Raw genomic sequence first — 12806 nt, forward strand, 5'->3', positions numbered from 1 at the left:
TGCAGATCTCACCATTCTGGACAGGAGATTCTCTTCATTTGCAATTGACGTTCTCAGTTCACTTTTTCATCAGTGGCAGCAGCTGATTTTTCTTGTCCTTCTGGAGCTGATGTTGGTGCTGTTGCAAAAACCAGTCAATGTCAGAGCTGCAGGGCCTGGTTCTTGACTGGTAACTTAGGTAATCACTAGTTTGGAAGAAATATTGCCACAAGGAAAAGCTGCAGGATTTTTCTTGCCACCACATCAAAGATATTGCCACGTGCATTTTCCTTTTCTTCTTCACGTGTAAAATTAAAAATGGGCCACAGCCTGTTTCTGCTGCATGTGAGATTCAGCAGAGAGCCACAAGCTCATACAATCATAGAATGATTTGAGTTGGAAGATAAAGGTTAAATTTGGGAGGCAGATCTCTTAAAAGAAGGAAAAAAGAATGAAACAGTTGAAATTTTTTCTGAAATAATTGTTTCTATTTCATGATTCTGGATTGAAGATTTTATTTAGAAAGACATTCCTTAAATAAAGTAATAACTTAGTTTACAAGCAAAAGCACAGGTGTAAATGGGATTGGATTTTTTTTTTTTTATACACAAAGCAATTTGGTTTGTGTGCGTGTGAAGGTTTCTTTTTGGGATGGTTCTGTTTTGATTGATTTGGGGACAAACAAGGAACATTCACTCCAACCTTTTTCTGCCATAGGTATGAAACAACATTTTTTTTATAATCCATTGGTTTGGCTACTTCTCTAACTGCAATATAGCAAAAACAATACCAGTCTGTTGGACTGATTGGAGTTAATATTTGAGCTGAAACAACAATATCTTTATTTTATACTGCTTCAGCAGAGCAGGTTAAATATCCTTAAAGAAAAGCAGGCACTTAACTTTATTGCTGTTTTACTAAACCCTCTCCTGTGGGAGTCTTTGCACCCAAAGAAATGACTTAATGCTGTGACATTCAACCGCATGTTAATTTCATTAGTCATGTTTTGTGGCAGATAACTAAAATAATGTGTGCAGAAGTATGAATCAAGATATTCATTATAAACAATTATAGGAAAGTATGCTGGGCTATACACTGCAAAGGTTATCGTGACAGGAAGTCATATTTTACATACTCAGTGGGCATATTTGGAAAGTTCATTCTGAATTTAGAAGGATTACCCATCTGAGCAATATTCCATATGCTCCTGAAATGGGGAATACCATGAGAGGCATGTAATACCACGTATATATATATATATCCAGTGTATACATGGGAGCTCCAGAATAAAAGGTGTCTGAGGAAAAGGAAGGGGCAATAATGTAAACAAAAGATTTTCTGCTCCAATGCTGTGCAAAAATGGAGAGCACTGCTAACAGAGTAAATTTTTTTAAAGCACTAGAAATTTGTGGTTTAATTCCAGTTGTCTAATGTGGAGAAGTCAGTAAAATATATGGAATTATAGAATCATGGAATGGTTTGGGTTGGAAGGAACCTCAAAAATCACCTTGTTCCAACCCTCTGCCATGGGCAGGGACACCTTCCACTGTCCCAGGCTGCTCCCAGCCCCAGTGTCCAGCCTGGCCTTGGACACTGCCAGGGATCCAGGGGCAGCCCCAGCTGCTGTGGGCACCCTGTGCCAGGGCCTGCCCACCCTCCCAGGGAACAATTACATCAAGACAAAATACACTTGGAAGTGAATAAAAACATACATACAAATAAAGATGGCTTGAGCAGCATTTGCCAAAAGTTTCAAGCAAGGAGATTGCTAAGAGTTGAATGTGCTCAGTGCTCTCTGAACAGGAAAGTGAGAGTTTTAAATACATATGAAGGCAAACACCGGGGATCATCTGAGATTTGCCAGCGTGCTGCTGGTTAGACTTGGGAACACACCCAGCAGACACCCTTTTGTTTTCCTGTGATCTCCTTGGGGTTGGGAATATTTGGAGCTAAGACTGCCCTGTAAGTGCAGGCTTTCCAGCAGGAAGGTGAGTGACCCCCTCATGACACAGCCACGCTCACCCTCGTGTGTGCACGTGCACAAACACCACACACAGACCCTGCAGGGAAGTGATGGGTCACCGAGGAGCTCAGCTCGTGGCCTCCATCCAAGTGTTATTTCCCTCACGCTCTCAGGCATTCCTAAAAAACTAAGCTTCATTGGAAAGGAAACTTGCTCAGATGCATTTTTTCAGGCTTCCTCAGTGCCATGGCTGTAAAGATCTCGTCATTCCTTCCCATATATTTCTAATCACTTTGCTGATGAGCTTGTCCTTGGCACATGCTATGCTTTAGAGAAAGGTATTTTAATACCTGAGTTATTTTTACTTAAAAATTGCTCAGAGATTGAGAGTGGGATTCTCTAAAAATGTGCATGTGCACATATACTTGAGTGTGTGTACATGCACATGTGTATATATATATATATTACATATATAAAATAAGAGTACATAGTTATATATAAAATATATCTATGGTGGGTCAACCCACCACAGTGAGCAAATATTGAATGTAGTAGAACAAATTATAAATGTAATGTATAATCTTGTAGTTTTCCTTAGATGCTAGGGAAAAGAGTTGCAAATGTTACCATAACACTGCACAAATCTTTTGAATAAGGCTAAAATAAAAATCATGTTAAAAATTATCCCAGTAAAGTTGAGGGTAGTTACTGTGTACAAGCAAAGCCTTTAATTCTGGGCAGGAGACTAACTCTGATTAACACACAGTAACTTTTGAAGAAACTTCAGCTGAACTGCTGGGGCTGCCCAAGATGCAAAGGATTTTAAGAGGGAGCAAAAAATGGTTAAGATTGATGGTTTAGAATGGGATCAGTGCCTTGTTTTGGGCTTTATTTTGGTCCCAAGACTCTTTCCCAAGGTTCTTTCCCAATATCATTTTGATCTGTTAGTTCCTAGCAGGTGTTGTGTGCAGCCTGAGTTCCCTTCCTATCGGGCTCTGGGCCACTTTACAAACCTGCAACCTGCTTTGCCAAACAAACTTCTGCTGGAAAGGTTGCTGAAAAAACACTCAGATGTTTGTATTTTTTAACAAAGCAGAAGGTTGGCTGCTCCTTCAGATCAATACAGTCCTGTACTAGAAAAGCAAGGTAGCAGCAACAGGCTAGCCCTGGGCTGAGATAAAAATTAAAGAGTTCTACATCCAAGTTTTCCCAGTTTTCTAGGCATTTTGAAGGCCTAGAAGTTAACAGCCAAGCATGAAGGAGCAAAAAACTCCAAGCTTTCAAAGTTCATAATTGACAATACTCTCAAGATGAAAAGGGGAAAAGTCTATTGTATTGACTGAAAAAAATAGTCATTCAAACTTCGCTGCTCAAGCTCTTTCCATGGATGGAAGTGCTAAAATAAGCATACAAAGCTACAGTTTCTTTTAAAAAGCAATATATTGTATACAATATACAATCTGCAGGATATATTTGTATTGTTTCCAGCCCTGGTGATTTAAGGTTGACATAATCATTCAGGAATACGTATTCTGATCATTGTGCTGCTCCAACCCTGCACCCTCTTCGTTCAGCTCCTGGTGCTGCTGATAAAACCCGGTGTTGCCTCAGTGTTTAAGTAATTTTCCAGCACTTTGCTTGTACAGGAGAAGAATTTTAGAGGTCTGCTTTAGCTCAGGAGCCTGGTGCAGTTCTTTGGTGGTTGTGCATGGGCAGAGCTGCTTCCAAGCAGCTTGAGGCCCACTCAGGTGTAGAGATGGTTGAAACAGGTGCAGGGTGGAAGTTTTCATCTCTGTAACATGTATAAAAGAGTTTCCTACTTCCCATATTAAATCTTGGTTTGGGATTAAATTATTCACTTGCACTTTGCTGTCAGATAAAGATGAAATAATTGATTGCGAAATGGCAATTCTTCAAATCAGGTGTTTGTGCCTGCTCTGGAAGTTACTCTAATCAATGTGATAATTGTAGTGTGTGAAATTCAGGGTAGTCCCAAACACAGCACACAGCTAGGCATGAGGGAGATATGTTTTCTAAGACTGATTTTTAGTAATTCCAACCAAAGTTTCACCATCTGCAATAACGGAATGGTGATTTTTTTATTTTCTGAAGCACTTGGAGACGTGGAGTTGAATGGCTCATGCTGCAAATATTACCTTATGGTTTGCTGACATTTCAGGAATGACAGTTTATTAGAAATTGTGATAAGGCACCAGGGCCTGCATTTGAATTTATAGTATTTCAGAGTTTGTTCGTTAAGACACAAAATATTAAGCCTTTGGGCTTAGCCATGAGGCCTCTGTTCACGTTACCAGTGAAGTCAAAGTTACGCAAAGAGGGCTGCAGGATCAGGCCTCAAACATCTGCTGCTGTTTCCCAGAAATGAATCCAGCCTGCAATTTCATAACATCAACTTGATGGATGCTTGATTATTCCTTTTTTCAAGTGGGGCTCCAAACATCCTTGTATTTTTCTCAGCAAGAGGTGAGGAGAGCTGATAAGTGGCAGCACCGGGCCTGTGTTTAGATTAACACGGAGTCTCCAAGTGCTCCCTGAAAGGAGGTGGAGGATGTTGGCTGAGCTGGCAATCGGATTCTCATGGGTGGAGGTGAGGACAACATCTGTCTTTCCTATCTTGTACTTGCCAAGGCTTTTTGTTGTTCCTGAACTCTCCTCATGAATATAATATGTGGGTTTTTGTCTGATCTAATGAATCCAAGACTCGGAGATTTAGAAGGAAAACATATTCCAGATGTGTGTTGTAATTCCTGACTCAGGTGACTGCATTTTAAACAGTAACCTTTTCCAGTATGTTCCCCACACCATGTTGAATATCTTCCTTCTGCAAATGGTCAGGAGAGACTTGTACAAGCATCATGATTAATAAGCTACAGCAAGGCTAAAACATCAATCATTTGCCTTTTGTTTCACCCGGTTGCTGCTGGATGCAATGAACCCAAGGCTCAAAGGCTTGGCTTTGGAGCAGGGCTGCAAATTTAGGCTCTTTAAGCAGTTCAACCCCAGCTTGTTTCCTCATGCAGTGGTGCCTGTTGCAGACGTGAGCAGAGTCTCAGACTGGAAGAGTTCCCGCTGCTCAGGGAGGTTCTGGTGTCCAGCCTCCCTGTGCTCTCTGTTCCAGCCTGGAAATGACATTCCTGGCCTGTTTGAAATTAGGTTTTCTCTCCAGATGAACAGCTTCCTAGAGCATCAGAAGAGGCAGTCTGAGGGAGGATAGGTAGAAGAGCAGCAAGCAAGAAGAGTGATTTGGTCAAATCTTGTTCTCTGTGTGCTTCCCTCTCCACTCTCACCTGTTGTTTCTTTCAGTGACAGCTGTAATTCAATTTACAAAGCTTCAACAACAAATATTATCAGGTATACAAGGGGATACCCAGAGCACTAAAGCATGGAAACCCTTAAGGAGCTAATTGCACGGCCTTAATGAAAACAATCTTCCCTCAGAAAACGCAGCTCCTCTCCAAATGTGACTGTTTATTAGAAAGTTTTAACATCTGCAAAACACACGCTGGTGTGTTACAATTAATGCTCATAATAAACAGTTTGGTGAAAGTTTTCGTATAACAGCTTTTGTTCTAATTTAGAATGAAAGTAAGTTGCAATATGTCAGAATTCTTTTTAGAACAGAGAGCTTTTTCTGACCAACTGTAGACATCTGAGAAGTGATAAGAAACAGCCCATGTCTGAATGGATTGTGGCTGTGGGGAGGTCAAAGCTTGTGCTTATCTATGGATTACCATGAAATCAGATTAGAGAAGAAGGTAAAATATGTTTACATCTTTGAGGAGAAATATTATAAAACTGCTGTCAAAAAATAGATGATATAAACGTAGGGCATATGGCAATGTTAATTAAAAGTTCTTTATTGCAGTGTTGTTGCAAGCCAAGGGTAACAGGTCCTTTTGGGAGTGTGGGAATGCTGTCTGAACAAGCAAAAAATGCATTTTATTTCTGTAGCATCTCAGTGTACAACAAGAGTTGTTGCTGTGTTTGTGTCCCCTCATTCATCCTCCTCCTTGGGTGCACTTCTTGCCCAAGCCCCATCCAGCCTGGCCTTGGGCACTGCCAGGGATCCAGGGGCAGCCCCAGCTGCTCTGCACACCCTGTGCCAGGGCCTGCCCACCCTCACAGCCAAGGATTTCTTCCTAAAATACAATATAAACTTGGCTTCATTCAGTTTAAAACCATTGCTCATGAAAACAAAGCCAGTTCACAGTTTAAAACCGTTGTCTATTCTAATCCCTGGGTTAGAGTGGCATCCAAATTACTTTAAAATCCTGCTGCTGTCCCTCAGCCCAAGCGAATTCTGCTGCACAACCACACACCTTATTGTCTTGTGTAGCCATTTCTTAAGTTTGACCAAACTTTAGGGGAAAAAAAAGTCTTTGTCCTTAGTTCCTGACATTGCATTTAAAGGAGAGGGCAGCTTGCATGTGCTTTCATGATGGGAACTACTTCAATCACATTTCCTGTAACTTCATGCTTCTAGGCCAAGTAATCTTGCATTTGATTAAGTAAACACCTTTGTCCTAATGACTTTATGCCTACTTTAAAGGCGTTGCTGTACCTATTGTTCTACAGATTTGTCAGTCTGTTATTCTTTTTCTTTTTTTAAACTTATCAGTGAAGTGTAAGTCAAAACCAAATAGTGAAATCGTTTTGTTCTTTTATCATTAGTACAGAAAGTCCAAGGGAGAAGCCAGGTTTGGCATAGTACAAGCCATTAAAATATAAAAGGAATATAGTGAAGGAACATGGGTTTGTTTGGGTTTGGGGGGCGGGGGGTTTGCTGTGATGTCATGAGAGGAAATATGTGGAGAAAGGAAGATGAAATAAAGAAAATTTGTGTTCAGTATTGACCTCAGATACCAACAGCTCTGCTTCACAGACTTGCATGAAAGACCCTTCCCACCTTCTGCTTTAAGCTCCATGTGTTCCTTTCTTCATATCCCTTTACTCCAGACATTAATTACTAGAAATTAAAGGCTTCATTTGTGAGATGCCACGAGAATATGTTACATCATGTGAAATCCAGGAAGATGACCCCATTCACTGCTAAAATTATTGTCACAAAGGTACAAACCTTTGCAAAACTGAAAGAAGCCTGTAATGCATCTATTTTGTAATAATTATTAATGTTTACATTGCTTTATCCCACTTACAGCTTGATGTTGCCAAACTGCTCCAGCGACACCATTAATATGGATGAGAAAAAGAGATTAACATGTAAATGAGTAATGAAAAGCATTTACTAGGAATAGAACTGGCATCCATATGTAATAAAACCCTGCCAAACACTGTCAGTATTAATAGCTTTGTTTACATTTATATGTGGCCAGACCATGCCGCTATTTTTTCATGATGGTGAGTTCTGACAATTTTTGTATTAGATTTCAGGTCCAGGAGCTTGCATTTGCAATTGTAACACAAAACAGATTTTTAAGTCCCTGTATTTAGGAAAGGAATAACCCACACTGCTTTCTGTCAGCTGTTCTAGGACAGCAGTTTGCTGTTGGGGCCTTCCTTTCACAGCTCACAGTTTGGGGATACCAAATTATGCCCCTTGTCAGACATTCCTGAGCAGCTGAGAAATGCTTCCTATTGCTGGGTGCCATTTCTGTGCTTTTCCCCAGGATGACCTTCACGGGAGGTTATATCAGGTTGGTTGAGTTGTGGTTGTTCAGCATCCCTGGGTCTTGCAAGGTCAGTGGATTCAGAAAAGCCTGGACCAGAAATCCTCATCTTTTAAGTGGCCTAAGTTGATCCCAGGGCTGGAGCCCCTCTGCTCTGGAGCCAGGCTGGGACAGCTGGGGGTGTTCACATGGAGAAGAGAAAGCTCCAGGGAGAGCTCAGAGCCTCTTCCAGTTCCTAAAGGGGCTCCAAGAGAGCTGGAGAGGGACTTGGGACAAGGGCTGGAGGGACAGGACACAGGGAATGGCTTCCCAGTGCCAGAGGGCAGGGATGGATGGGATATTGGGAAAGAATTGTTCCCTGGCAGGGTTGGGAGGGGCTGGGATGGAATTCCCAGAGCAGCTGGGGCTGCCCCTGGATCCCTGGCAGTGCCCAAGGCCAGGCTGGACACTGAGGCTTGGAGCAGCCTGGGACAGTGGAAGGTGTCCCTGCCCATGGCAGGGGTGGAACAAGGTGATCTTTAAGGTCCCTTCCACCCCAAACCATGCTGGGATACTCTGATTTAAGATCACTGAGAGGAAGAAGAGGTTGAAGAGGACGTAAGGCTGTTCCAGCTTGGGCCATTTTCTTTAGTTGTGCTGACTCCTCAACGTTTTGCAAAGGCTTCGATGGCCAGTGCAGCTTTTGTCACCCGGGGAGGGGTGACCATGTCCTGCTGTCCTTGCAGACAGGCTGGCCAGGACCAGGGAGGGTGAATGCCAGAGGCTCTCTGACACTCCGTTGTGGAGCTCACATTAGTGAGCCTCCACAAGGGGCCCGACCCACAGCAGACAAAGCTGGCAGGAGCTCAGCTATTCCTCCAGAGCCTTCCCAGACCTGTCAGCGAGCACTAACTGATAACCAGCAGGATGGAGTACAGATGAGTGCTATTCAACCAGGGCTAAACTCAGGCTGAGCTTGCTTTGTCCATGAATTTTCCTCCAAAACGTGAAGTTCAAGTCTGTCTCTTGGGCTCATTTATGTTTGTCTTGTTTTGTGTCTATAGTTGTAGATATTCATACAGCCCTAGGTAATTGGGTTCATATTTCCAACATTTACTGTGCTCCTCAGGAAGTTAAAATGTTTGTACTTTCCCTTGTTAGGCAACATAATGGGCACCCATAGTGCAAGCAGTGTTTGTTGTCATTAGTAATGCCAATAAATAGAAGCCCCTTTTTTTCTTGTTGTTGTTTACATTTACACTTACCCTAAATATCCATAAATTAACTTACATTAGGTGGAGTCATCTTTAATAGGAACCAGAAAAATGTACTTTGTTTCACTTGTGTGAGGGAGGAGAAGAAATAAATCCATTATATAGTGCTTGATGCCTGTTTTGAAAAGGTCCTTTAGTTAATGGTTTACAAAGTAAAATAATGTTATATTTGCAATCTGTATCAGCTTTCTCCTGTGTGACTCACACTTCAGTGTATTTACTGGAGCTAAGTCTTCCAAAATTAACATTTTGTTACATGTTTTTCGTCTCATGGATTGGGGCAGAAAAGAGGGAACTGTGCATTCAGTAGTGTCAGGTATGGGATGTATTGTGATCGTCTGGCCAGGCTGTGTTTGTGCATAAATATACTTAGTTTGGGGTTTTTTTTCCTGAAAAACTCTCATGGACTGCTGAGAAAGAACTCTTTATTTTCCTTCCAGTGTAACATTTTCTTTTTTTATTTCTTATTACATGATCCCTTCTACTTTACTATCCAAGCACATCAAGTTCCCTGCTGTCTCTCAGTGGAGCCAGAGAAGAATCTTTGGGGAACAAGGGACCAGTGGCCATCTCCACCCATACCTCCTTGGTCTGCAGCTTTTCCCAGAAAAAGCTGATCAGAAAAGCTTCAGACCGCCAAGAGCAAAGGTTTCTGGCATGAGAGGCATGGCAAAAAGGAGAGGTGTTATTCTGGCATGCTTTCTGTCTCACAGAACCAAAGAGGCAGAGGTAGCTGGTTGCAGGTTGGTGGGAGAGTGTGCAGAACACAGAAGGAAGGATGGTAACTGAGGAGTCACTGGGAGCAGCCTAGTGGTGATCTTTGCACTCAAATGACATCTGAAAATCAGCAGTAAAAAAGTGCAGATCACTGCCTGAACTCTGTGATTCAATCATGAGTCTCAGGGCACTTGGAGGGCCTGAGATCCCATTCCCCAAGCCCAGGGATTTAGGGGTGATCTCAGTTTCCACGAGCAGTAAGAAGCCAGAAGTGCTGTCCCCACCTTTGCACTTGCAGAGCAAACTGTGACTATTAACAGAGTGCCCCCCCAAGGGCTCACAAACCAGGTGGATAAAAAGAAGGAGAAATGTAGAATCACAGAATATTCTGGGGTCAAAAGAAGCCCACAGGGGTGGAATCCAGCTCTTACCCCTGCCTAGGACATCTGCAAGTCACACCATGGGCCTTAAAATGAACAAACACTGATTTTTAGGGCAGCATGTGACTGCTGGAGCTCAGCAAAGCCCTCTTCCAGCAGCCAGGGAGGGTGGGAGCCTGCAGACAGCCACCCACCCTCCCAGAGCTGGGGAACTCCCATCCCTTTTCTCTCTCCCTTCTCCTCTGCTGACAGGACCACGCGGTTCTGGCCGTCAGCAGCAGATCTGGCAGGAGCACAGCCCACACACGCTGCCTCACGGAGCTCCCTGCCCCGAGTCTGGCTCACGATTCCCCCCACCCTCTGATCCTTGGCCCCCACACTCGCAGCCATGGCCAGCTGGCCCAGCCTCCCCCTCGGCTGCTGTCGGCCCCCGGGCTCACGCGGAGCCTCTCGCCCACCCAGAGCTGGGGATTGTCCCCACAATGGCAGGGAGGAGGTGCTGGCCTCACCCGTGCTCCATTCCGTGCCACAGGGCCAGGGTGGCAGGATGGAGTCACACAGGGGGTTACTGTCTTTTCACAGAGTCACTGAGGCTGGAAAAGCCCTCCCAGCCCAGCCAGTCCCAGCTGTGCCCGATGCCCACCTTGTCCCCAGCTCAGAGCACCGAGTGCCACCTCCAGCCCTTCCTTGGACACCTCTAGGGATGGGCACTCCAAACCTCCCTGGGCAGCCCCTTCCAGTGCTTGAATTTGCACCCTTATGCACCTTGTCCACCCTAAGTGGCCCCTGGAGAGGGGGAATTTCCTCAGAATTCTGCTTTTGGAGGGTGCCCCCCAAGTCTGTGCACTGCTGGAGGACAGTGGGAGTGTGGCAGCTTAGACCTGCTCTCGTGGCTGGGGAGCCTTATCTCGGGTGGGATGTGTCCCTTAAGGAGTTTCAGCTCTTCCCACATTTTCTGATGGATGTGGTTGCCACAGCACCACCCCAAGCCTGGCCCAGGCACTGCCTTGCTCACAAGACTCAACTCCAGATAGCACAGGGAAGGAATTGGTGCCAGCAGGAATGCTTGGCAGTGGGGATAGAGGGTGACTGTCCCTCCCTCTGGTGTCTGTCTGGTCTCTAGACAGACATGGTGACAGCTCTCCCACCACTGAGGGAGCTGATGGGCCCTGCAGCCCTCGATGGCCATAACCCCAGTGCTGCCACAAAGAGAGTGGGAAGCCCTTCCCACAGCTCTGGAGTGGGATTTCCACCAGGAAGAGTTGCCATGAGAGGGAAGGAGGTGGCTGGTGGGCATGATGTCCCTGGATTGGAGGTTGTGCCCAGATGTCTCAGCTCCTGGTTCAGAAAGGACCTGGTCTGGGTCCCTGAGGAAGGAAAGGAGGATCCCACTGGGTCAGCAGGGCCTGGCTTTCGGTTGCTCCTTGCAGGGGCAGCAATTTTTGCTACATCCAGCAGATCTCACCCTCTGCATCACTACTGAGACCCCACAGATCTGAGCTCTGCTGCCCATCCTCCCCTCTCCTCCCTCCCAGCTGCTGGCCAGTGTTCCCAAGTGTTTGGTAGCGTGTGTTTGTGCATCTGCTGTGGGAGGGGTCTCTCCAGGGAGACGTTCCCTTGTCTTCCTGCCATGTGCTGACAACATCTGTCCCCATGGGTCCTCACCTGCACCAAGAGCAGTGCTGTGCCTAAAAACTAATGAGACCATTCACCTCTCTGTGAAGGGCCAAGCCCTTTTCCCTTGGGGAATATTGTGATGGCTGCCCTGCAGCGTGGCTGCACTGACCCTTCTCTGGTTTGCAGGAAGCGTTATCGGTGGTGAGCGAAGACCAGTCCCTGTTCGAGTGTGCCTACGGATCACCCCACCTCGCCAAGACAGAGATGACGGCCTCCTCCTCCAGTGAATATGGGCAGACCTCAAAGATGAGCCCACGTGTCCCCCAGCAGGACTGGTTGTCACAGCCCCCAGCCAGAGTCACCATCAAGATGGAGTGTAACCCCAACCAGGTTAATGGGTCAAGGTAATAAGGCTGGTGGTGGCTCGAGAACAGGGGTTTTGTGATGGGTGTGGCTCAGTTGTCTAAATCTGTGTGTTTAGCACCATTTTAGGTGCCTGAGGATATCCTGCCAGGCCACTGCTGCCATCCCAGAAGGCTCCAGTTTACCCTACCTTGTCCTGCCAGCCCTGTTCAGGTGTTCCAGAGGGTCTAAAATGCTGCTACAGGCACAGACTTCTCATGAGCTTGTGCAATACCTTTCCTCTGACTGTGGATAATTTTTGGATGTGAATTTGCTTTGTGCACCAAGTGAAAGAGCACATATTAAAGTTAATAAAATGGGGATTTGCCGTAGCCTGGAGCAGCACCATTGATCCATTGAAGGCTGTGGCGTGTGTGATCTAACACTGCATGGAAGCTGTCAAATCCAGCCATTTGGACACTTGCCTTTGCTCCAAATATAACCAAACAGGGAAACATTGGAATTAAATTCATGTAATGTCAGAGGGAGTGAACTATTGATCTTTACTTTTGTATTTACTGTAAAAATAATGCCAAAAAGTGGAGCTGGATTTAAGAACTCGGGCTGAAAAAGCAACATAAATATGGAGGCAGGCAGGGGAGTAGAAAGGAGCAGGAAAATGAATTGCTCAGCTCAACAGGCAGTAGCCACAGAGTGTATGTGCATTAACTGTTGTCTCAGGACATTTTTTTAGGAATGTCACTATAAAGGAGACCTGAATCAATTAGGCTGACAGGGTATTGCAGTGGATTTTTGGATGTTGACTGGTGGCTTTCCCAAGCTCAGGAGCGCCCTGTGGGACATCTAACAAAACACAATGCAGATTTGTATTTTTTATTTTCAAGGA

The 12806-nt window shown here is 45.0% G+C and overlaps 1 protein-coding gene across 11 annotated transcripts in view; it reads left to right on the forward strand.

Moving 5' to 3' along the window:
• The window catches only part of ERG (ETS transcription factor ERG), a 135707-nt gene that overhangs the window by 94083 nt on the left and 28818 nt on the right, over window positions 1–12806 (forward strand). For 9 of the 11 annotated variants that reach the window (XM_048290926.1, XM_048290916.1, XM_048290952.1 and 6 more), the window contains one exon: window positions 11744–11961. The exons of 1 other annotated variant lie outside the window; for it this stretch is intronic. In XM_048290926.1, the coding sequence (XP_048146883.1) occupies window positions 11744–11961 (218 nt within the window). Of the gene's footprint in view, window positions 1–4427; window positions 4551–11743; window positions 11962–12806 lie in introns of those variants that run through there. One more of the 11 variants, XM_048290935.1, reaches the window with a different exon arrangement.

This window comes from Corvus hawaiiensis, chromosome 2 (genome assembly GCF_020740725.1).
Source record: "Corvus hawaiiensis isolate bCorHaw1 chromosome 2, bCorHaw1.pri.cur, whole genome shotgun sequence".
Taxonomy (NCBI): Eukaryota; Metazoa; Chordata; class Aves; order Passeriformes; family Corvidae; genus Corvus; species Corvus hawaiiensis.